General features: G+C 56.9%; 1 protein-coding gene across 1 annotated transcript in view; it reads right to left on the reverse strand.

Annotated features, from left to right (window-relative positions):
- The window catches only part of SPEG (SPEG complex locus), a 59,045-nt gene that overhangs the window by 27,733 nt on the left and 7,286 nt on the right, over positions 1-24,026 (reverse strand). Inside the window, exons 3-10 of the mRNA XM_011932353.1 lie at positions 21,573-21,662; positions 21,154-21,490; positions 17,031-18,328; positions 15,011-15,154; positions 14,483-14,665; positions 3,950-4,125; positions 3,617-3,705; positions 1,427-1,602 (exon numbers count right to left, since the gene is read on the reverse strand). Coding sequence (XP_011787743.1) covers positions 1,427-1,602; positions 3,617-3,705; positions 3,950-4,125; positions 14,483-14,665; positions 15,011-15,154; positions 17,031-18,328; positions 21,154-21,490; positions 21,573-21,662 — 2,493 coding nt within the window. The remainder of the gene's footprint in view (positions 1-1,426; positions 1,603-3,616; positions 3,706-3,949; positions 4,126-14,482; positions 14,666-15,010; positions 15,155-17,030; positions 18,329-21,153; positions 21,491-21,572; positions 21,663-24,026) is intronic.

Raw genomic sequence — 24,026 nt, forward strand, 5'->3', positions numbered from 1 at the left:
GCGCAGGTGGCCCCCTGAGCTCACTCGCCTGTGTACAGACAAAAACCTCAGTCAGCAAGCGGCAGGTTAGTGCAGCATACGCGCACGCCCACACACACACACACACACATGCACACACACACGCATGCACGCACACGCACACACACGCACGCACACATACACACGCACACACATGCATACGCACACATGCACACACACGCATGTATGCACATGCACACGCACACGCACACATGCACGCACAGTCACACAGACCTGGCTAGGTCCCTTCTGCATAGAGGGCTGCCTCTCACACTGCCAGGGCAGCACTGCCTCTCTTGGTTCCCCCAAGGTCAGCTCTGGGCTGGGAGGGCCCAGCAGCTAGTCAGAGACTGGTTCCTCGGGGTTCCTGGGCAGGCAGAGACCCCGGGCAACCAGGCATCCATGGGATCAGGAGCATCCCGAAGCCTGGGGGTGTCAGAAGGAATCCCCAAGAGAAAGAAGCACCGAGACACGGGTTAATACAGAGAAGTGAGGCAGAGCCAGGCCCTGGAGAGGAAGCAGGCCGAGGAGGAAGGCTGAAGAATCTGGAGACCAAGGAAGTGGCAACTACAGGAACGGCGGGGGAGGGGAACTGAGGCAAGGGGGCCAGCAGAGGGACGATGACTGTCAGGGTCCGAGCTCTGAGTCTTAGGGAAGGTCAGGGGCTGGGGGCTGAGTGAGAATCGAGGAGAGGAAGCAAGGAGCCATTCAGGCGAAGGGTGAGGTGGAAGGCAAGATAAACGGTTGTGGCCTTCAGGGAGGAAAACCCACGGCCCTCGAGGGCCCCCTAGCCAGGGCCTGTCATTCCTGCTGCCGGAGACAGCCCCTTCACATAATGCCCCAGGCTCTGAGGGCCTAGGCCTCTTCACACATCACAGCTGTGCTCACCCTGGCACCCTAGGGTCCCTGTGATACTCCAAGCCTAAGCCACCCCAAGGGCCCCTCCGAACGGGTCCAGCCACCAGACTCTCCCCACCGCTACCTCACAGTAACTTCTGCACAGCAATGGGATGGGAGGGTGGGCAAAGGGGTGAGAGGAGAGGGGGAGGGGGATGAGGGAGGGTCCTGGGCAAAGCAGGGTGACAAAGGCTCAGAAGAGTGTAGAGAGAGCTCAGCCAGTGGCAGGTGCAGGGTCTCTGGCTGCCACCAGGGCTCCGTGATGGAGCAACAGGGAAGGTGGTGTTGTGTAGTAAGCTGAGCACAGAATAATGTGTTGTGCAGCTTTGGGCAGGTCACTTCCTGTCTCTGGGCTTTGGTTCACTCAACAATAATATAAGCAGCTGGACTAGGGGCCCCTTAAGGCCCTTTCAGTGGTGGCATCCTCTAACCGAGGCTGTGTGAGAGCGGACCGTGGAGGCAGGAAGGGGCCAGGGCCAGATGGGCGTTCACGGAGAAATAAGGTACTCACCTCGGACCTCCAAGCGGGCCTCGCATTGCCGAGCGCCATACTCATTGACCGCTTTGCAAGTGTAGAAGCCAGCATCACCACGCTCTGCAGCCAGGATCCGCAGCCGGCACAGCCCACCCTCAGCCTCCTCCGCAAAGCGCCGCTGGTCGGGGCGCACGGGCTGGCGGTTTCTCAGCCTGTCAGAGGGGCGAGAACTCAGTCCCAGGACCCAGGGGCCTGATCTGCGTACACAGGAACTGGGGCTGCAGCACTGTGTAGGCCTCTCCTTCCCTGTGCAGTTTGCCCAGTCCCCAGATCTGTCCCACCGAACATAGGCATCCCTGGTTTCCAGGGCTAGGTTTTTACCCCCCCTCTGCCATCCCACCCGCCTCTAGGAGCTTCCAGGTCACTTCTAACTGCCTGGGAGCTCTCCCTTCTCAGAACCCTGCTGCACTCAGAGTGGAGCCGTGCTATTTAGCTCTTTTTTCTTTTCTTTCTTTTTTTAAACAGGGTTTTGCTCTGTCACCCAGGCTGGAGTACAGTGGCACGATCACAGCTCACTGCAACTTCTACCTCCCCAGGTTCAAGCGATCCCCCCACCTCAGCCTCCTGAGTAGCTGGGACTACAGGCACCGCCACCATGCCCCCCTAATTTTTGTATTTTTTGTAGATATAGGGTTTCATCATGTTGCCCACACTGGTCTTGAACTCCTGGGCTCAAATGATCCTCCTCTCTTGGCTTCCCAAAGTGCTGAGATTACAGGCATTGAGCCCTTATGCCTGGCTCTATTTAGCTCTTAATAATTCTTAAACTTCCCCATTTCTTATTTTTATTTATTTATAATGGAGAGATAGCTTTCCCACTTCCCAAAAGGGATATGAAAAAACTTACAATGTTAAAAAAAAAAAAAAAAACAGTGGGGGTTGGGCACGGTGGCTCATGCCTGTAATCCCAGCACTTTCGGAGGCCAAGGTGAGTGGATCACCTGAGGTCAGGAGTTCGAGACCAGCCTGACCAGAAACCTGCCTCTACAAAAAATACAAAATTAGCTGGGTGTGGTGGCACCCAGCTACTAAGGAGGCTGAGGCAAGAGAATCCCTTGAACCCAGGAGGCGGAGGTTGCATTGAGCCCAGATCACGCCACTGCACTCCAGCCTGGGCAACAAGAGTGAAACTCCATCTTATAAAAAAACAAAAACAAAATCACAGTGGGGACCAGACAATCAATTAAAAATGAAAAACAGAACTCAAAGCAATAAAAAATTAACAAACTGAGTAATCCATGTTCCAGGCACCTGGGATGAGCAAGGCCCCTCCGCTTAGACCCACATTGAACTCTGGGCTGCTGGCAGCTCAGAAACAAATTGTTGTGTGCTTTTTTTTTTTTTTTTCCAGCAACAGGATCTCACTATATTGTCCAGGCTGGAGTGCAGTGGTGTGATCATAGCTCACTGCAACCTCAACCTCCTGGGCTCCAGTGATCCTCCTCCTCACCCTCACAAGTAGCTGGGTCTACAGGCATGTACTACCATGTCCAGCTAATTTTTAAATAATTTTTTGTAGAGACAGTCTCACTATGTTGCCCAGGCTGGTCTTGAATTCCTTGGCTCAAGCAATCCTCCTTCCTTGGCCTCTGAAATCTCTTGCTACTTGCCAATTTGGAGAGGGGGGTGCTTTGTTTTTGAGACAGGGTCTCACTCTGTCACCCAGGCTGGAGTGCAGTGGTGTGATCTCAGCTCACTATAGCTTCCACCTCACAGGGTCAAGTGATCCTCTCGCCTCAGCCTCCCAAGTAGCTGGGATTACAGGCATGCACCACCACATTTGGCTAATTTTTTTGTATTTTTAGTAGAGACAGGGTTTCACCATGTTGGCCAGGCCTCAAACTCCTGACCTCAAGTGATCCACTCGCCTTACCTCTCAAAATGCTGGGATTACAGGCTTCAGCCACCATGCCCAGTCATTTATCCCAAATGGACAGACATGAGATCCAAACCCCTCCCCAGAAGGGGAAGCCCTAAATAAGCCTGGAACGTGGGGCAAGGGACAGGGTGCCGGGGGGAGTACACTGCTGTCCCTAAGATGAGGCCCCCGAGGCAGATTATGGGGAAGCCCACCAAGGTTCCATTTTCTTCCACCCAAAGCCAGACCTCCCAGAGCCAAGCCTAGCATAGAGTCGCTGGTGGGTGGTGGGAAGTGCAGCTACTCACCAGGAGACCACAGGCTTGGGTTCCCCCTGCACACGGATGCTCATGATGACATCTTGGCCTTCTCTTACTGACTGGTCCATAAGTGAGACCTGAAGGGGGTACCCCAAAGTGTCAGGGAGAGACAGTCAGGGCAGAGCCTTGGATCCTAGGGGCTGTGGAATCTGAGACAGAGGCCTCTTCCACAGCCAGACTGAGACTGCCTCTGGGTAAGAGGGTTTGAATGAGAGCCAAGTACCAGCTCTTGCTGGTGCCTAAGCATGGCCCCAAGAACAAGGGGTCACCCAAAGGAATGGGGGCACACAGGAGGCTGGGCCCCAGCCTCAGGGGTCTGACCTTGAAGGTGGGGGGTGCCCTGGAGCCAGTGTCAGAAGAAAGGCGGTTCTGGCTGGGACTGGGCTTCATGGTGGGGGTTCGAGGCCAGGTCTCCCCAGGCTCTGGAAACTCCTCTGGAGGGCTCAGGTACTCCTCGTCGGAGGTGATGGGGCTGCTGAAAGGGGATGTAGATCCACCTGGAGAGAGACAAAGATAGCTGCCAGGGACGAAGGCGCGCAGAGAGCCTGGGAGAGCTGGCTGGAATGTCGCCCAGAGACCAGGAGTTGCGGCAGCTCCCCACAGGCCGGCCCTGCCCTGACTTCACCCCCAGGTTCCTGTGACCTCGCCCAGCTGCTTCCCTTCCCTGAGTCCCTGGAACCTCGTCTGCCACTGGCTCTGCCAACACCGACCCTGCTGATCCTCCCGAGAGAGGACACCATAGGGAAAGGCCTGGGACAAAGGGTTCGGGCAGCAGAGGGGCCACTCCTGAGCCTGGCAGGAGAATTCCACTGGAGCAGGGAACCCACATTCCTGACATGGACTAGGGGCCTAAACTACCAACTGCAGGCTCCGAAAGCAGGGGGTGCAGGTCTATGGAACCCTGGAGCAGCATGGCTAGGACGCCCATTTCTTAGGCAAGCTGGGCCTGGTGCAGAGGAACACACACCACAGACAAGACACATCCTGACCTCGGTCCAGGGCCAATGAGGTGGCACCATCTAGCCTGCCCCTCCCCCTTTCCCTTCTCAGCTTCCTGCCGTGCAAACCCCAGGGGCACCTATTGGCCACAGCCCTACAGCCTGCACCCCCAAACGCTCGAGGGATACAAAAACAGAGCTGGAGTCATCCACAGAAAAGGGCAACTCAGCCTGGGGAAGAGGAGGGGGGCACCAGAGTCAGCCTTGGGGGAGGGGTGTCCCCAGGGCCCTGACGCCCTCCCCTGCAACTGGCCAGGGGCCCAGTCTCGCTGAGCTGGCTCCTATCCGACTGCCAAATACAGACATGAAACTGCCACAGCCCCCTGGCTTCTCCCCCAGGTCCCTCCACCCCAAGCCCTCAGCAGGGCTGTACCCCAACTCACCCCGAGGCTCTGCACACAGACGCCCAGCCTGCGCCTGTCCTGAAGGCTCTGCCCTGGCACCAGGCCCTTCTGCTGCCTGCCCACTGCCCACCCCAGCCTGTCTCCCCAGGGAACAGGAGCCCAGCCTGTCCAGCCTGCCCAGCCCCACTCACTCGGCTGACCCAGCTGAGGCCCTACACGGAGAAGGCCCTGGGGGAGGGGAAGGCGCCTGAGGAGGGGAAGGAGGAGGTTGGATGGCAGGCCGGCAGGCAGCTGGCTGGGAAGCTGGTGCCTGCCGAGACCACAAGCAGCCTGGGCCTTGGTGTGGAGGGGGAGGAGAGGGGAGAGGGGAGGGCGGAGTGTGGCCGTCTGGATTTAGCCACTCTGCTCACTCCCAAGCCGTGGGATCTGTCTTTCCTCTCCTTACAGCTTCGGACCCTGACAAGAGCAAAGCCAGCTCTGCAGCGCCTTGACTCAAGGTGTGGGGCCTCCATCCCCGAGCAAGACAGGGGAGGGGTGGCACTGCACTGTGCCAATCGAGACGCTTGCCCTGATCCATTTGTTCCAACACATCCACCAAAGGAGGTGCCTGTGGGAAATGTTCCCTGTGTTGCCCCTTGCTCTGATGGAACCACCAAGATCCCTGACATGGGAATGTGCTAACGAGTCTCAAACACTGCAGAGCCAGGGCATACCTGTTTTCTTTGGCCCCAAAAATCAGAGAACTGTCAAGACCTTTGCCCTCCTTCCCAGAGGTGGGGGAAGAATCTGAGGGGGCCCAGAATCCCACCTCTGCCCCTTCATCCCTGCCATGGAAGGTCTGGCCAGCAGCCATCCCAGGGCACGAAGCCCACATCCAGCCTTCCTACCTATTCCCCCTGGGCACCTGTTGGCAACTTGCCCACCACCCATCAGGCCTGCTAGGGAGGACAGCAGGGGCTGCCTCCCCCAAATGGCCCCTTGTCATGAGCACCCATTTGTATCTGGGTTGGGGAAGGGGCTTGGACACGGAGCCTGAGAGAAGGGGGCTGTTGAGCAGGGGTCACATGTCCTTCTCCCTCTTCCTATCACCTCACCCCCCACGGGGACACATTCCCAAGCCATGACCTGTGTTTCCCAGCATGGCCAGTGAGGAAGGAGGGCTAGGGGCCGGGCAGAGGAGGGGTCCATTGTTCAGGGGGGCTGTCTTGAGATAGGGTTGTGGAGGGAAGTCAGAATGGCATTTGGTGCTTAAAGCAGCTGATGGCTGAGATCACAGGCATGGCCCTGCAGGTAGGCGGTCCTACCCCTCTGTGGAGCCTGGAGTCCTGCCCCAGGGTCACCTCCAGGCTGGACAGTACTGAGGAGGCTCACGGGCCCAGGGACCAGGAGCGGAAGCACAGCTGAAGGCCAGATGGTCAAGGTTTGCAGGGAGCCTCAGAGACCCCTGGTGGTGGCCAGGGGAACATCATGCTGGAGGGCATCCAGTCACCAAGTGAGCCCCTATCCTCAAGCCCCTTGGAGAGAGAGACTGTCAGAGCAGCCCAGGCCTCTTCCAGGCAAGGCAGTAGCCCTTGCCCCTCCACACCTCCCAAAGTGAGTGACCAAGGAGGCTGATCAAGGATTCCTGAGGCTCCATACCAGAATCCAGTGCCACCTAGTCTTTTCCCTGGCCCCATAGCCAAAACCATCTTTGGAACCAGTCCCTGACATCCCAGCCCTGCTCCACCTACAAACCCAACTCTCACTGTGGGAAATACAGTTACATCAGCCAGGAAGGAGGGGGCAGGTGCCCCCCTAAACCTAAGAGGCACATACACTCAATGGCCCTGAACAACCTGCCACGGAAGTACCACCCCTTCACACTGGCTCCCAGTACCCCCACGCTGACCCAGTGCTCATGTCTGCCCTTCCAACATCACTCTCAGGTCAAACTCATTTGATGAAAATACTGGCGTTAGGAAGCACACAGGGAACTCCCTCTCCTCAGACCAGCACATCCACCGGCCCCAACTGTTTCAGTGTCCCCTGATGTGTTCTCACAATAGACAGAGATGCAGCCACTACTGTGACTATCTAGCACATAAAAGGTGTCACACATGGCCCTTTGCTTCAGGGCTTCTCAGAATGATACTTGACCTACTCACATCAGGACCACCTCGGGCTCATCTAAAATATAGATTCTTCGGCCGGGCGCGGTGGCTCAAGCCTGTAATCCCAGAACTTTGGGAGGCCGAGACGGGCGGATCACGAGGTCAGGAGATCGAGACCATCCTGGCTAACACGGTGAAACCCCATCTCTACTAAAAAACACAAAAAAAAAACTAGCCGGGCGAGGTGGCGGGCATCTGTAGTCCCAGCTACTCAGGAGGCTGAGGCAGGAGAATGGTGTAAACCCGGGAGGCGGAGCTTGCAGTGAGCTGAGATCCGGCCACTGCACTCCAGCCCGGGCGACAGAGCGAGACTCCGCCTCAAAAAAAAATAAAAATAAAAATAAAAATAAAAAATAAAATATAGATTCTTCAACCTTACTCCAGCCTGCAGAATTAGATTTTCTGAAATGAGATGTCAAGAAACTGCATTTTAAAAAGCACCCCAGGTGACTCTTAGGTACATGAAACCTTAGGGACCACTGCTGACCTACATGGGAGGAGGACAGCCCTAACAGGTGCCATCACTGAGGCCCTCTTCACCGGGCCATTCAACCTCAGAGCAGGGCTTTGAACCTAGGAGGTTTGGCTCCACAGCCTGTGTGCTTCCCGTGGCACGACCTGGCCTCCCATCTTGGGCACAATCTCTAACTCTATGGCAGTGGTTTTCAAAGTTTTCTGTTTATCAGAATCACCTGGAGGGCTCCTTCGACCACAGAGTGCTGGGCTCCACTCACGGAATTACTGATTCAGTAGGTGGGGGCTGGGGCCAATAATCTGCATTTCTTAGGAGTGCAAAACGCTTATTGGAAAAAAAAAAGAATCTGCATTTCTAACACAAACTCAGGTGAGGCTGTTGTTGCTGGTCTGGGTGCCTCACTCTGAGGACCACCGCTCCATGGTCTTTTTCCCAAGCTTGCCTCATAGGCAGAGCCTCATGACCCTTGTGGCTGGGTGTCATGCCCAGCCTCACCTCTGTGAGTCACCCATGTTGTTCAAGGGCTTGAAAAGTCATGGGGGTCTCTGCCTACTCACTGTCACCTCACATGCAGCTCTGCAGTCCACACAGCCCAGCCCCTGACTGTCCAGAAGGGCCCCCAGGCACAGCTGCCAGTGCTTAGGAGTGGCAAAGACACAGTCATGTCCTCAGGAGCCTTCCGGGTGGTGGGGAAGACAAGCCAGATACACACGCGACTATAAGAGCAAGCAGGAAGTATCAGGTAGCAAGAGAGCAGCAGGTAAGGGGCGTGGGAGTACAGAAGGCAGGAGATGACTTTTGGCTCAGGGAAAAAGAGAGAACTGAAGGAAGAGGCAGTATTGAAATTTCAGTTTGTAGGAAAAAGGAAAAAGTATTACAGGCAGAGGAAAGTGCATGCAGAAAAGTTTGAAGCAAAAGGCATGTGTGCAGAGGACTATAGCTCAACTGTCTGTCTATAAACTGGGTAAAGAAGTAAGGAATGGGGCATCTGCTGTTCAAGCACGTGCCTCCCACTGCCATCCGAGGGCCAGCCTCGGGCCTCTGGCTCCTTTTGCCCTATGGGTGCAGATGGTAGAGGCCACCCGAAGGTGTGCAGCCTTTACTCTGCAGGCAAGGCGGACTCCTTACAATTCTCTTTTGGTTTGTTTTTGTTTCTGTTTTTTGTTTTGAGACAGTCTCACTCTGTCGTCCAGGCTAGAGTGCACTGGCGTAATCTCAGCTCACTGCAAACTCCACCTCTGAAGTTCAAGTGATTCTCCTGCCTCAGCCTCCCTCAGTAGCTGGGATTACAGGCTCCCACCACCACACCTGGCTAATTTTTGTATTCTTAGTGGAGACAGGGTTTCGTTATGTTGGCCAGACTTGTCTCAAACTCCTGGCCTCAAGTGATCCACCTGCCTTGGCATCCCAAAGTGCTGGGATTACAGGTGTGAGCCACGGACCCAGTCCATAAAGTTTTTCTTCTTACGATTCTTGAGGAACGGAGTGATAGGCTGCAGGATAGCCAGCATTTGCCTGTGGCTTAGCCCTTCCCAGCTGGCCCTCCACATGCGCTGTTTCAGTAGGTCCTCCACAGGCAGTTCTTGAAACGTCTGCTGTGGTAACCCCACTGTGGAAAAGTCAGGGAAAGGCAGGACATGGCTGGCCAGGAGGTGGGCATTTCCACAGGGTGCTGACATAAACATTTCCTCTTGGATTGAGAATGTTTCAGTCTTAGTTCAAAACGTACAAGCTGTCAGATCATTTCACATGGTCAGCCTGACCTAGCCCCAGAAATGAAGTGATTAATTTTTCTTTTTCTTTTTTTTTCTTTTTTTTCTTTTTGAGACAGAGTCTGTTGCCCAGGCTGGAGTGCAATGGCACCATCTTGGCTCACTGCGACCTCCACCTCCTGGGTTCAAGGGATTCTCCTGTCTCAGCCTCCCGAGTAGCTGGAATTACAGGCGCCCGCCACCACATCCAGCTAATTTTTTGTATTTTTTGTAGAGATAGGGTTTCACTATGTTGGTCAGGCTGGTCTTGTACTCCTGACCTCGAGATCCGCCCGGCTTGGCCTCCCAAAGTGCTGGGATTACAAGCGTGAGCCACCGTGCCCGGTCATGATTAATTTCTTACATATGATTATGTTAGTTTGCTCCAGGTGAGAAAAAGTGGCTGCAACAACAGTAAATGAGCTCTCCATACTTCTGACAGGCAGTGAGTGATGGCCTTCGTTCTAGGTACCAGCCTCGGGGCAGCCACCTGTCAGGCAGGCCTGTTTCTGGCAGACAGGAGGGTGGAGGAAGGGCTGAGTCTGGGCAAGGGGACCACACCACACTGCTTTGTCAGGTGTTGTCCAAACCCCCATCAAGGACTGACGATGGGGGCCATGTGGCATCCTCCCCATCGGCAGCCACCACCATCACAAGGGACAATCTGTAACTATGACACAGGTGGCCAGAGACCAGGGGCAAGAGAAGACAGGGACTGACATGGATGCCAAGGTTTTCTTCCTTGTTTTTGTTTTCATGGCCCCCAATAAACAACCTATTTTCTGCTGTGGTCAGGTTGATTCCATGAGTGGGACCGGAATGTGCTTTGATGAGCTATATCCCCTGTCCCAAATGTCCTGAGTCAACTCGCCCTCCTCACAGACCCTCAGGAACCTCACCGAGTAGATAGCCTGACTGGTACGAAGATCCTCACTTTGCCACCAAGCAAACCACGACAAGCTAAGGTACAATGAAGAGGCCAAGGTCTTGGCCGGAAAATGCTAGAATCTTGGGCTCAAATATAGGAGACCTGTAGTTGAGGACTGGAGGTGGCAGGATGAGGCCCAGGCCCATGGGGCCTCCCCTATTCCCGCTTCCTCCTGCCCAGCACCCAGAGGGCCTCCTCTCCAGGCACATGGCGGGGAAGCTGGGTGTGGTCACATCAGGCATGCAAGGAAACAGAAGGACCACGGCTGTGCCAGAGGTGGGGAGTCAACAGAGGAAGGAGAGAAAGCCCCCTGTCTGACCCACCCACAGAGGGCATCACCAGTGCCCTCCCAGTGAGCTCATGAGCTCAGTTCCACCTCAATCTCAAACTTCTTCAGAGCAACAGGAAAGGGGGTGGGACAGTGTCATGGTTAGGAATGCAGGCTTGAGAGACCAAGACAGTGCTTCAAATCATAGCTCCAGCCTCTAGCTGGCCCTAAGCTCCTAGAGCTGACCATCCCAAGAAGGCAGCCACTAGCCACCTGAGACTATTTAAATGCAGTTATTAAAATGAAATTAAATTTAAAATGCAGTTCCTCAGTCACTGTAGCTGCATTTCAAGTGCTCACTAACCACGTGTGGCTAGGGTTACCATACTGGACCACGCACATATAGAGCATCTCCATCACCACAGAAATGTCTATTGATCAATGCTGCTCCAGACAAAACTGCTGGGATTACAGGTGTCAGCCACTGTGTCCAGAGAGCAATTTGCTAAAGTTTTCCAAGTCTCAGTTTCCTCATCTGTAATGTGGGCATAATAATAGAACCTACCTCATAAGGCTGGATTAAACAAAATAATCCAATCAACACAGGGCCTGGTATATACGAAGCACTCAGTAAGTGCTAACTGGTCATGTATTATTTATTTATTTATTTATTATTTTTTTGAGACAGAGTCTCACTTTATCACCCAGGCTGGAGTGCAGTGGCATGATCTTGGCTTATTGCAATCTCCACCTCCCGGGTTCAAGTGATTTTCCTGTTTCAGCCTCCAGAGTAGCTGGAATTATAGGCATATGCCACCATGCCTGGCTAATTTTTGCATTTTTAGCAGAGACGAGGTTTTGCCGTGTTGGCCAGGCTGGTCTCGAACTCCTGACCTCAGGTAATGCTGGGCTTACAGGTGTGAGCCACCACACCCGGCCTGGCCACGTACTTTTATTTGCACCCCATACTAAGTTTATTTGCTTCATGAGCAGTTACTTCCATCACCCTAAATCACTTGTTGCTGATAACATCCCTAGGCAGATTGCAAGTGCTAAATAAAGGCTGCTGGCCTGGTGCTAGCTCTACCTCACTTTCCTATCCACGTTTTTGTCTTCTCATCCATAAAATGGGAATGTCACCACCTGTCACACATCCCTCCAAGGGATATGTATGGCACAATGTTGTCGCCAGGAAGAGATGTGAAAGGGCTTGAGAAAGTCAATGATACTCTCCAAACAGAAGAAACTGTTTAGAGAGATGTAGCACTTGGCACCTAGTTGGCACTCAATAAATACTTGTGTGATGGATGTGGGCAGCGGTGCGGAATGCTTTGCTTTGGTTAAGCACACTTTTCACACTCCCTAGCCACCCGCCCCCATCCACACATCCACTTTGGGAGAATGACTGTGGTCTCAACAGAATTATTCAGTGGGGTGGAAAGGATGGGAGGGAACTGGGGAGCTGGTAAGGACCAGGTCCTGCCCGCACAGACCCTGCCCCCTAAACCAAGGTCCATGGGGCCGCATTCTCTAGTTACCCATTCCCTGGTTCCCATGGCTCCCAACCAGGAATTGAGATCTGTAGACCCTCAAAAGCAGGCCCTATTGGGGTGGACCCCAATAGGGGACTGGGCAGCCAGCCCTGGTTACCATAGCACTGGGCAGGGGGAGGGTGAGGAGCAAGAAGGGGAGGGGGAGGAGCAAGAGAGGGCGGTGGCTGCACGCAGGCCTCTTCCCACAGGACACTGCCCACTGCCTCCCTCTACCTACTCCCCACAGGCAAACTGCTGGACACCCTCCCCTGATTCCACCCCTCACTCCCTGCAGACTCCAGGCCTGGGACCACCCCTTGCCAGATGTCTGTGCCATCCCCAGGTTCCACCCACTTTTGCTGCTCTCAAGTCCACTGGCCCCCGTCCAGCCACTCTGGACTAAACAGTGCCTTGTAGGGTAAGAAAGTCAGCTTGCTCTACACAGCCAGAGCCAAGTCTGGATCCACATGCCCGGCCCCCAGGTCCTGGGGCCCCCGAGCCAGCCTGACTTAAGGAGGTGCTGTCTTGCTGCAATGCCTGATGCAACAGACTAATGTGATGAAGGCTTTCTGGCTCCCCAGGGCAGAGGTGCAGAGATGCTGTGATGAGCTGAGGATACAGGGGCTGGGAAATATGGAGGGTCTGCAGGATATGGCCTTCCAAGGGGAGAGGTGGAGTCCCCAAGGCACAGGGTTTCACAGGGCTGAAGAAAGGGACAGAGAAGGATAAGGCACTTCCCAGATCCTCGTAGAAACCTGAGCTCTTGTACACAACATCACCCGTTAATAACGCTAACAACTAACATTTGTCTACAGCTTTACAGTTCATAAAGCTCGTTCACACATTGGCTTTCATCCGTGAGGACGGTGTCATTATCTCCGGTTTACAAATGAGGAAACTGAAGCTCCGGAGGTTCTATGCCGCAAATACAGAACTCCCAGTCAAGGGCTGACAGCTGCCTTGCCCTAAGCTGCCTTTCCAACCTTAAAAGGCTCCCAAACGGCCCTGAGCCAATATCAGGGCACCCCCCATCCCACCCCTCGCCAAATTTCAGCCCAAGCCAGGTATTGACCGGAGTCCTGGAGCCAGGCCTGGGCCCCCTCAGGGGAGCTGGGAGCTGAGTCAGAAGCCAGATCCCGGAGGTGATGGAAGGACAGAAGCATGTGGTGGAGGGATGGGCATGATTCAGCGGGGTAGGAGGGGTAGGAGGAGGAGAAAGCCTGGAAAATGGGCTCCTGGGAGGGATATGCAGCTAAGGAGGATGAAGACCTGCAGTGGCACAAGCCAGACCATGCAACCAAAGGCTCTGTTGGAGCATGAGACTGATCAGACGCATCAAGAACTCCCTCACTGCTCAGGTGCTGAGGCCCTGGGACGGGCACACAGTCTCTGCCATCTTGTCTCCTGCAGCCCTTCGTGGAAGAAAGGGACAGAACATTGTGTGTTGTTCCCCATCTTGGCATGTCCCGCCTTCCCCATGCCGGTCTAAATCCCAGCCTCCTTCAGGGCGCCAAAGTTTCTCAGCGCAGGCATCCCAGAACACTAAGCAACTGCTCGGATGTCCTCAGCACTAGATTCATCTGCCCCACACTGTCCCCCAACCTAGGTCCTCTGAACCAGGTCTGGTCACCCAGTGGGAACCCCCTTGAGGGTTGAGTGTGTTTTCCTCCTGTAATGCCCCCTGACCATCCTCACCTCCCCGAACCCCAGGCCCGGGGTCAGTGCATTGTCAGGCCCAGCAAGCTGAATGAGCTGAACTGGCCATGTACACTGACACTGATCCAGCTGAACCAGAAAGAAACTGGGCTGAATCCCAAAGAAAGTAGTCTGACACCAAGTAAGGGCTTTCACAAAAATAGAAAACAAGGCGGTCTCAGCACTGCCAGCCCCTGAGAAGTGCTCTTCGCTGTACCCTTTTTACGACTTTGGGTTCAAGAAAAGGAGGGGGGAAGTGGCTTGTGGCACTCGAAAGCATCTCTTTTTACTGGGAGGGGGGACTGTCTTACAGGGGAAATGACTTCAGAAGGCTCGTGGTGGCTCTTAAGCCCTGTGAGCAGAGAGATTCTTTTTCTGGGAAAATCAAGGACAATTTGCTTTCCCCATAGGACCCTGTTCAGGGAAATGCCATGGGAGGATGGCATTTAGGGGATGGCTAAAGACAAATTTCACTGACTTCATGAATTGGCCAGCCTTGTGTGCGCCTTGGGGATTTGGCCCCTGCCCTGAGGCCAGGGCCATTTAAAATGCTTTCACCAGAGCTGCTGACATCCAGAAGGGACTGCACGGACTGTGCACGCTGGCGGGGAGCCCGAGCTCAAGGCTGAGAGTAGGAAGGGAGGGGGATTGGGCCTGGGCCAGGGAAGAGTCAGTTTGCCCCCACCCAGTCCCAGGGTTGATGGGCTCCCTACCGGGTCTCACGGTCAGTGAGGCGGCACAGGTGGCCTGGCCCAGCTCGTTGGTGGCAGTGGCCATATAGCTCCCGGCGTCCGCTGCCCTGGCCTCCCTGAGCAGCAGGGTGTGCCGCTCACCCTCAGCCCGGAGGAGGAGGCGGCCCTCGCTGCGCAGCGCTGACCCATCCTTGTGCCAGGACACTGTGGGAAGGCACGGGGACCCAGCTTGCCACGGCCCACGGGCACCCACCGAGAATCTCTCACTCCTACCCCACACACCACACAGGAGCCCAAACCTTTCCTCTCAGCAACCCAGGGAATCCAGAAAAGTCCACCCTCATTTCAGGAAGCCCAGGTTGCCCTCCCCTCTCTCGGGGGTCCTGGGAAATGTCCCTGAACACACACAGAAGTCAGGGCAGCCCCATGGAGGGGATAATTTCCCTCCTTCCCACCCCTCCCTTGGAGGAGTCGGGGGGAACCTCCCCTTCCCTTCTCATACGCCCCCTCCCAACCTTGACCTCACCTTGGCCCAGCGCTGGAGCTCACCTTGGGGCAGGGGGTTGGCAGTGACGATACACTTAAGCAGCACATCTGCCCCTGGTGCCACCACCACATTCTGCAGGGGGATCTCAAACACGGGGGCCTCTAGGGGCTCTTCTCCAGCGGACACATAGGAGTCATCCGAAGACTCTGTGGGACACAGGAGTAACGGGGTAAGGGGCCATGATCCCTGCAGGGATGACAGCGGGAGAGGGAATCCTGGTGGCCTGCATCCTAGAAAGTCAAACCCAGACAGAGGGGCTTCTAGAAAGCAGGAACTGGGGGAGAACAGGTTCTGCCTCCTCAATGTCGGTAGGGAACAAAGGAAGTCAGAAGGAGCATTCTCAAACAGGTCGGGGCAGCCTTGACTCCATGGTAGTATGACTGTTCCTCAACTTCATCCACAGTTAGAGCGTTGGCTTCTGGAGGAAGACAGGACCGCACTGCATATGTCTTTAATACATCAGCCATCGTGTATGGCGTACCATGCCCTGTGCAAGGCACTTGGAGGGGCACAAGCTTTCAAACAGACAGCACAAACTAACAGCAACCTAAGACTTAAGCAGTAACAGTGGTGGCACAGGGCAACACGAGGTGAATTGTCAAATGTGTGAAGCCATCAGATTCACAAGAGTGAATGGTAGGCGGTCTGAGAGGCCTACGAAGATCAGATTTGATTTCATCCATTCACCAAATAGTGACCCTGTACTCCCGGCATACTGAGTACTGTACGGGTACCAAGAACACTAGAGGAAGGACCATGTGGTCCCTGCTTACAGGAAGCTCATACACACAGAGAGATGACAAACTCCACTGTCATGGGTCTCTCTGGGCATTCTCCAACTCTGACATTCCGTAAGCTAGATAAAGGATGATGTATGTAGCCAAAAAAGCAGTGAAAATCCCAATTCTGCTGTTTTCCGGCTACAAAACCTTAGGCAAATTAGATAGCCTCTCTGAGCCTCAGTTTTGTTATCTGTAAGATGGAGGGGATAAGACTCTGAAACTGACATATAGGCTGAAATGAAATAACATCTGTAAGGGCCTAGTTAACACAATGCTGGCACATGGTTGTGTGTTTGTAATAATGGTGGCCAGGAGGATGATGGACAGGGGCCTAATTATCTCTAAAGATTCTGAGGTGGTAATATTTAAATGCAAAATAATTTTGATGAAGAAAAATACAGAGTAGTAAGTGCAATGAAAGAGATCCTGGCAGGGTCTCCCAGGAGCAGCAGGTAGAGGCATCTATTCTGGAGGAGCAGTGGAAGTGGGTCAAGGACACCTTCCGCCGCCTCTCTCCAGGAGCAGGCCTCCAGCTGATGCGCAGGATGAGGGGTGGGGTGCAGAGTCATTCTCCTGTTGGTGATGTTGGTCACCACCCATGGGAAGGCTGGGAGACAACACACAGGCAGTCATTGTGTAGGGACCACAGTCAGCTCAGCCATGCAGGGTGTAAGCCTGGGTGAGGAGGCTAGAAGGGGAGGCTGGATGGCCACACATGGATCAGGGGATGGTGCCTGGGTGGGAGAGGCAGAGTAGAGTTATCTGGCGTAAAGCGTGTCTGTAACAGGAATTTGCAAATTATTTCAGACCATCTACCATCTCTCCCCAACAGAGGGATTGGGGGCATGAAGGGGAGCCTTAGGCTCCCACCAGTGCATCCCCCTCAGTAGTGGTTCTTGATCCAACAGCCTAGCGGGCCACTGGACCCAGGGGAGCTATGGCGGGCATCTAGGCACCAGTCTTAGCTCACAGCCTCACCCAGCCTCCATCACAACACTCACGCTCCGCCTCACCAGTGGCAGTCCCAGCACAAGGACTTTCACAGTCCTGCACTCAAAGTGGAGCCTGTGTCTGCGCCTTCTCTGGCAAACCCACCCTTGCAGCTGACTAGCAGCCCCAGGCGAAACCCCAGACCGAACCCCCCTCACCTCCCCCCGCTCCTGCTGAGCCGTCTTGCTCTCCACAAACGCCCCCCACCGACCTGGTCCAGGCACCTCGTCAGCCCTCCCTGAGGCCTTACCGAGCTCAGGGGAGGTAGGCCGGGCCCGGCGACCTTTGCCCTGGCTGCGGGCCCCTCGGCGGTCCCAGGGCCCCCAGGGACCGTCCTCCTCCGGCCCTCTGCGCAGCCTCTTCTCTGCCTCGGGCCCCGCCCTATTCTTCTCCAAGGTCTGGGGTACAGCAGCGCCCTCCAGGCCCGGCGTGGCCCAGGGCAGGAAGCGCACGGCCTGCGCCGGGGGCTCCCGCTTCCGACCAGGGGGTGCTTTCGTCCTGGCCTCGGGAGGATCGGCGGCGGGGGGCGACACAGGGCTCCTGCACTCCTGGATGGCTCTGCTCCGGGTCAGCGGGAATTGGTCCCGACGCCTAACCTCCTGCTGCGGGCCTTCCCCCGGCTCTGTCCTGCCTGCCGGCCCGCGGCTCCTGGGCCTCCCAGGCTCGTCCCCCGGCTTCCCCGCGCTGCTCGGAGGGGGCGGCTGGGCGGCGGGGGGGCTCACGGCCCGCGATGTCTTGGGGGTGGAGGGTCGAGAGAAGAGCGGGGGCTCGCCGGGCTCTCGAGGGGATGGGGCGCGCTGCAGCGTGGCGCGCAGCGACTCGTGCGAGCGCACCAGCTCCTCCCGCGACGTGGAGCGGCGGATGCGGCCCAGCTCCTGGGCGAAGCGCAGCTCGAGGTCGGAGGCCGGGCTGCGCTGCCGCGTGCGCTCGTCCAGCGAGGCCGCTTTCTGCTGGAACAGGCGGCGCCGCTCGGCCACGCTGCCCGGCGCCCGCAGTTCTTCCTGCGAGGCCCCGGGGGTGCCCCACGGGGCTCCACGCTCCGACTTGGGCTGCTCCAGAGAGCGGGCCTTGCGCAGGGGCACCCAGGGCCGCAGGGGCGCCGGTGGCGAGTCGCTGCGCTCCAGGCTGCGCCGTCGCTCCTCGAAGAACTGCAGCTTGTCCAGGATGCGGGAGCCGGCGCGCACCAGCCTAGGCGAGCGGCCCAACGCCGACAGGCGGCCCGAGGCCTCGCTCAGTGGCGTCTGGGGTCGGGATTCCGCAGTGCCCGCCAGGGAGGGCCCGGAAGACTTGGACTTCTTCCCTCGCTTCTCTTCGGTGGTGGTGTCCTCGGGCAGCACAGGCTCCTGAGTGCGGCGGTGGGGCGACGTGGGGGTGGCCGCGGGCTGGGCCTGGGGTCCCGGCGGGGACCGCTTCCCGACCCGAGGGGACGGTGGGGGGAGCAAAGCGGATTTGGAGGGAGGCGGCTGAGCAGGGCGGCGTGGGGCTTCGCTGGCCAGCTGAGGCTGAAGGTCGGGCTCCTCCCTGCGCAACCCGCTCTGAGGGACGCTGCTGCAGAACCAAGATGGAGAGGGGTAGAGGATTCAGAGGGCCTCCTCTCCTAGACCCTTAGCTTGTGACAGGAATTGGGTGGTGGGCATGCTGGGCAGGCTTGGGGGTGACATGGGCCAGATCCTCCTGTCCCCCACCCCCCACCCCCACGAGGAGCGCACAGCCAGAGCAGGTGCTGGGGAGAGGCCGGCGGCTCTGGAACCACAAGATTAGGCTAATGGCTGGGTCTTGGTACAGACTCAGCCCTCGGACTCGGGCCAGCCTCCTCCCCCCAGCCCTGGAAGCCGAGAAACAGCGGAAACAGAACTGAGCATGAGGGAGAGAAAAGAATGAGACTTAGGACCCAAAGGATGAAGTGGGGAGGGAAGACAAGAAGGTGGGGTGGGGAAGGGCGCTCTCAGGAATGCAGCCGCCCACTCATTCCAGCCCCCAGCTGGCCCCCACACCCCTGCCCATCATCAGCAGGGCACACCCCTTCCTAGTGGTCCCTGGAAGCCAAGCAATAGCCTCCTGGACCACGCACAAGCCTTTGGGGAGCAGTGTCCCATCCCTAGGATTCCCTAGCTGCTGTGTTAACCTGAGCCCATACCTGCCGCCACCACCAGCACTGATGGGACACAGCAGGTGGCGACGGAATGCCCAGGCTCCTACTCCCCTTGCTCAGTCTGCCCCCAGGAGAGGCCTTTGACTTGCGCTTCCCCTGGGAAAGCTATCTTGAGTCCTTGGAAATCCCCCCTGAGAAGCATAGAAGGCCCCCCACAGGGGTATACTCTGAAATAACTCAGCTCGGAAATAGCTACTAAGTGGGCCTGAATAGGGAGTGTGGGCGAAAAGGAGGAGGGAAGGAGCCAGTTACCCCAGAGTATCTCTCTCACTTAACAGAGCTTTGGTGCCCAAGAGAAGTGGGTCTCAGTTTTCCCCATCTGGACCCTTGCTGGGGCTGGGGCGGGTGAGGGGGCACATCACACATAAAGATTATAAAGATTAGCAAAAAAAAAGGGGGGGGAATTAGATGTATTATCATACCTGACACATTAGAGAGAGCTTAATAAAAATCTGTAAAATGGCTCATTGAATATTTCCTGAGTGCCAGGCTTGTACCAAGTGCTTAAAATGCATTGAATCATTTAATACAACAGCCCTGTGAGGTAAGGACTGTGATCACCCCCATTTACAGATGAAGAAACTGAGGCGTAAAAAAGGTTAAGTGCCTTACCACTTAACCTGGGAAATGGTTAAGCTGGGAAATGATTGGTGCTAGGATTGAAACCCAGGCAGTCAGAATCCTGAGCCCTTATTCCCTCCAAAGTGTCTGGGTTTCCAGGGGCACAGAAGGGAGGACAAGTAGTAGGGTGCCAGTCACAAGCAGTTCTAGGGGTCCCGAGTTAAGGATATTTGAGCCTACCTGAGTCAGCCACCCACATGACAGACCCGCCTCTGACTGGGGCTAAAGGGGACAGTGGCAATGCAGAGTGCCCTGAGAGACAGAAACCCCAGCCAGCCACCTGCAGGGAAGAAGTGTCTTCTTTGGGGGAAGGGCCGCAGAGTCCCCAGGGAAGGGCCTCTGGGAACTGGGTGAGGCCTGGAGAGAAATTGAGGACAGCAGAGGAGGCCTGTTGCTGGCAGCTCTGAGCTCCAGGCCAGTCTCTGTACCATAGACATCACTAAGGAAATGGGTTCCTCCGAAGTTGCCATAGCAACTCCAGGCTCTGGCTGGGGCCTGGTAAAGAAAGGCAGGAGGGAAAGGCAAGCCCAGGGCACAGGAGCACCGGGTAAGGCCGAGAAGATAAGCCAAGGGAGCCTTCCCCTGGCCATGGCCCAGCCCTGGCCCTCTCCCCTGCCCACCACTAGCCACTCTAATCACCCTCAAAGCAGCCTCCCCCACCAGGCCCCTTCTTTCTCCTGCACGATGGTGCCTGCCCCCACACCCATACCCATCACAAACCAGGCCCCTCTCAGCTCCCCAAATGCCCCCAGTACCTCTATCATCAGCCACTCCCCTCTTCCACTATAGCACTCCCTCATGTATCTGCGAGCCCCAGATCTCCAAAAATGGCTCCAGTGCCTCACTCCAACACCTCCGCTCCTCACACTCCCTCCCAGGACAACCTTGAATCCCACCCTCAGGAACTTAGGGGTTTCACATGAGAGAAATAATTGCAAGCCCCCTGTCACCATCACTCCCACCCTCTCCCTCCAGCCTGGCCCCATTTCCAGCCCTTCCCTTTCCCAGCCCCCTGCCGCCCCCAGCCCACGGCCTCCTGCTTTCACAGGCCCTTTGCCCCATCTGCCCCTGGCCACCTCACTCTCTTCTCTCTCCTGCTTGCTGGCTTGTTCCCCTGCTCTCTCCTGCTCTCCCGGGAGCTGCCGTGTGGAAAGGTTCTGTTCCTCCCAGAAAAAGGCCCACATGGGAACAGGAATGTGCAGAGAGATGAAAAGGCAGCAGCTGCTGAGACAGCAGGCACGGAGGGGGCCCCGGGTGGGGGGAGGGATCCTGGGGACAACTGGAGCCTGAATGAGTGAGGCAGAAGAGGACCCCTGAGAAACTGGAGATCTTGGAGGAGACAAGGAAGGGACAGAGGGTCCAGGAGACCATGGAGATGGCATGGTGAGCCAGGACAGGTGGGAGCAGGGGGATGTGGGCGGTGATGGCTCAGGAGGAGGAGGGAGCAGTGTGGGAAGATGGAGTGGCAGCAGGGGGTGAAGAAGTGCACAGAGAGATGGATGGGGCAGGGTGATGGGTGGAGGCTAACGGAGCAGTGAGGGCAGCGCAGGACAGCATGGTGAGATGGGGCAGTTCAGGCCCAGGTAAGGCCGTTACTTACACGTGGATAGAGAGCGCCCGTCCTCTGTACAGGCTGAATGCGCTGCCGTACAGGTCACTGGCCACGGAAAGGCTATCCTCTGACCCCCAGCTTGCGCCCACCAGATTAGCTCGAGATGCCCGCACCAGCGGCTCCACCCCCAGGTGCCGTGGCCCGGCCCCGGTTGCCTGTGCTTGCCTTGGGCTGCCCGGGAGGCGGCGGGTGCCACCCCCACTGCCCGCTTCCTGCTCCAGGACCGTCTGCCCGCTGCCCCACCAGCTCACTTGCTCTTCCGAGGTGCCTGTCACGGAGGTCGGGGGTGTGTCCAGGGAGGTGCCCACCAGGGTGTCAGAGCCCCCTAGAGAAAGGAGCACCATGAGACTGAGGCACCCCTTGTGGGAAACCCGCCTGCCTGCTCTTTGTACACCCCAGGAGCTCACCCGTGGGGGTGCTGAAGGCCCCGTCATCCCGAAGCTCCAGGCGCTGGGTCCCCTGCACATCGCTGATGTCATCCTCAGCCGTCTCTGAGTCTGGAGAAGAAGGGGTCTGTGTGGGCAGGGCCCTCCTCCCTCTGCCTCCAACTCTTCCCTATTGCCTTCTGCCTCTCTGCCAACAGCAGGCTCCATCTTATCACTGGCAGGGCTGCCAGCACCTCCTCTCTTTTGCTCCCCATATCCCCTGCCCAGCCTGGGCTGCTCAGGATAACCCCTCCCATGACAGTGCCGTGGCTCCATCTCTGGGCCCCTGGTTACTCACGTTTACCTCTGTAGGGCCCTCCAAACTGCCACCCCCTCCCCATCTGCCAGTATCTTAATGGATTATCAGGGCCTCCTCCCTTCTCCCTCCTCCCCTTGTCAGTGAAAGCTTAAGTCCCTGTGCAGCCCCCAAAATCATCAGGTCCTAGGTTCCAAGGTGCTAAAGTCTGGGTTCAAGCACCCCAGGAGCAAAGAGGAGTCACCTCAGAGTCATACCGCCAGGGCACTCGACCAACCACAGGGCCAGCCTGTCCTCTACCCCAAACCAGCTGGAAGGCATCAGGTGCAGCTGAGGCAGGGTGAGGAGAGGCCGGGGCCGGGTGGGAAAGCGGGGGACGCTGGGGGCTAGAGCAGGAGCCAGTTTCCTACCGTAACTTTGCTTTCTGCAGGAGCGGAAAACTTCGCTTCCATAGGAGCAGCAGGAGAGAGACAGGGACAGACTGTTATCAGAGCGTTTGTGGGGCAGGGCATGGAGGGCAGTCAGGACAGAAGGGGCGTGAGGTACCCAGTCTCCAGAGGTGCCCTGTGGCAATGGGTGGGGAGGGAGATACCTGGGATGTACCCAGCACTGGGGACCCCCATACTTGGGCTGGTTATTCCAGCTGCCCCAGTGGTTCTGGTATCCTTGGTACTTACTGGTGCCGCCACTGGCCACACACACACACACACACACACACGCACACCTGCTTGTGTTCAGTCCAGCCGCAGACCTGGGCCTCCCATTAGGAGTCAGGCCCACCCTCTATTACAATATTTGCATTGTGCTTTGACCCCTCCTTGCAAACCAACCCCTTATCTGTCTGCATCATAATGTGACAGGCACCTTCCTCAAGGTCCCTCTCTTCTACTGTTGAATTGTCCTCAAAAATGCCCAGTGGTTAGGTTAGGAGCAAAGGTTCCTGGGAGTATTTTCAACTTTCCCAGATTCTATCAGGTTCTGTGCCTCAGTTTCCCTCTGGCTGCCATGACAAGCAGGAGCCACGTACTGGTTGCCAAAGCATGGCAATGAACTCCTTCCCACTAGGCCTCACATGGAGAACAGGGCACCCAGTGTGCTAGCGAGCCACCCTCCCTGCTGCCAGGTCCTCTCTCAGCTGTAGGGCACAGGGGGCCTGATCGGGTGGGTGGTAGATAAGTGTGGGGTGTGTGGGAGGGTCCCACATCTCATGGGCTGTCTTCAAGGGCCTTGATGCCTCACAGAGGGACAGGGACCAAGAGGAGGAGTAGGCATGGGCTAGAACAAGGACGCCCACGGTCCACGCACCATGGGTGAGTCGGCCAAAGGCCCGGCGGGAATGGCCGGTTTTCTGAAAGAGAAAAGCCAGAATGAGTAGTTGAGGGGGAGGCTGTTCTTAAGGTCCCTGTGCCTCCCATCCAGTACTGCAACATCAAGCAGAAACTCATTCCCTGGCCAGTGTGTGTGTGAGAGGGGAGGTGGGCAGAGACCCAGAGTGACCAGCTTCCCCGGTAGGGAATGGCTCCCCTGCCTTCTTCCAGGGTACCCAGCTGGACTCTTGGGAGGAGCGGGGGAGGAAGGAGAGAAGGGCAGGCTGCAGGTGGAAGCTGGAACATCCCACTGGACAGAGGCTCACAGCCTGGGACCAGGGCAACAGCCCCAGAGAAAGAGGATAGAAGACGAGGTAGTCAGGCTCAGTGAGGAGGAGAAGATGGAGATGCTGGGGGGCAGGGTGCTTGAGTGACTGGGAGATGAAGGAACGAGGGCACAGATTCCTGCTGGGGGAGGACAGATACCTGGGTAGGTGTGGGGGAGGGATGATGGGGGCAGAGGGCCAGAGCCTCACGAATGCAGGAGGCCCAGGTGCGCGGAGGACAGGGCAGGGCTTGGGGAATGTGTTGAGCTCAGCGCGGATCCGTGTGCGTTGCATTCAGGAGCTCCGGAAGATGGAAGGCTCCAGAGTGGGGGGCTGGGGCAAGCCGGGCGGGGGGCCGGGGCCCGGGGTTGAGGTTGGACAGAGGAGAGAGAAGAAGGGGTGGCAAAGAAGCAAGTGGGCGCCCCAAGCCGAACGCTGCAGCGGGGGTCTTCCCCGGTGGTCGCGGGGATTGCGGGCGATCGAGGAGCTGGGGGTCTGCCCTTCAGCGCGGGGAGGGGCCTGCGCGCCCAGGACGCAGACCCGGGAG

This window comes from Colobus angolensis, unplaced genomic scaffold, assembly GCF_000951035.1.
Source record: "Colobus angolensis palliatus isolate OR3802 unplaced genomic scaffold, Cang.pa_1.0 Scaffold95, whole genome shotgun sequence".
Lineage (NCBI taxonomy): Eukaryota > Metazoa > Chordata > Mammalia > Primates > Cercopithecidae > Colobus > Colobus angolensis.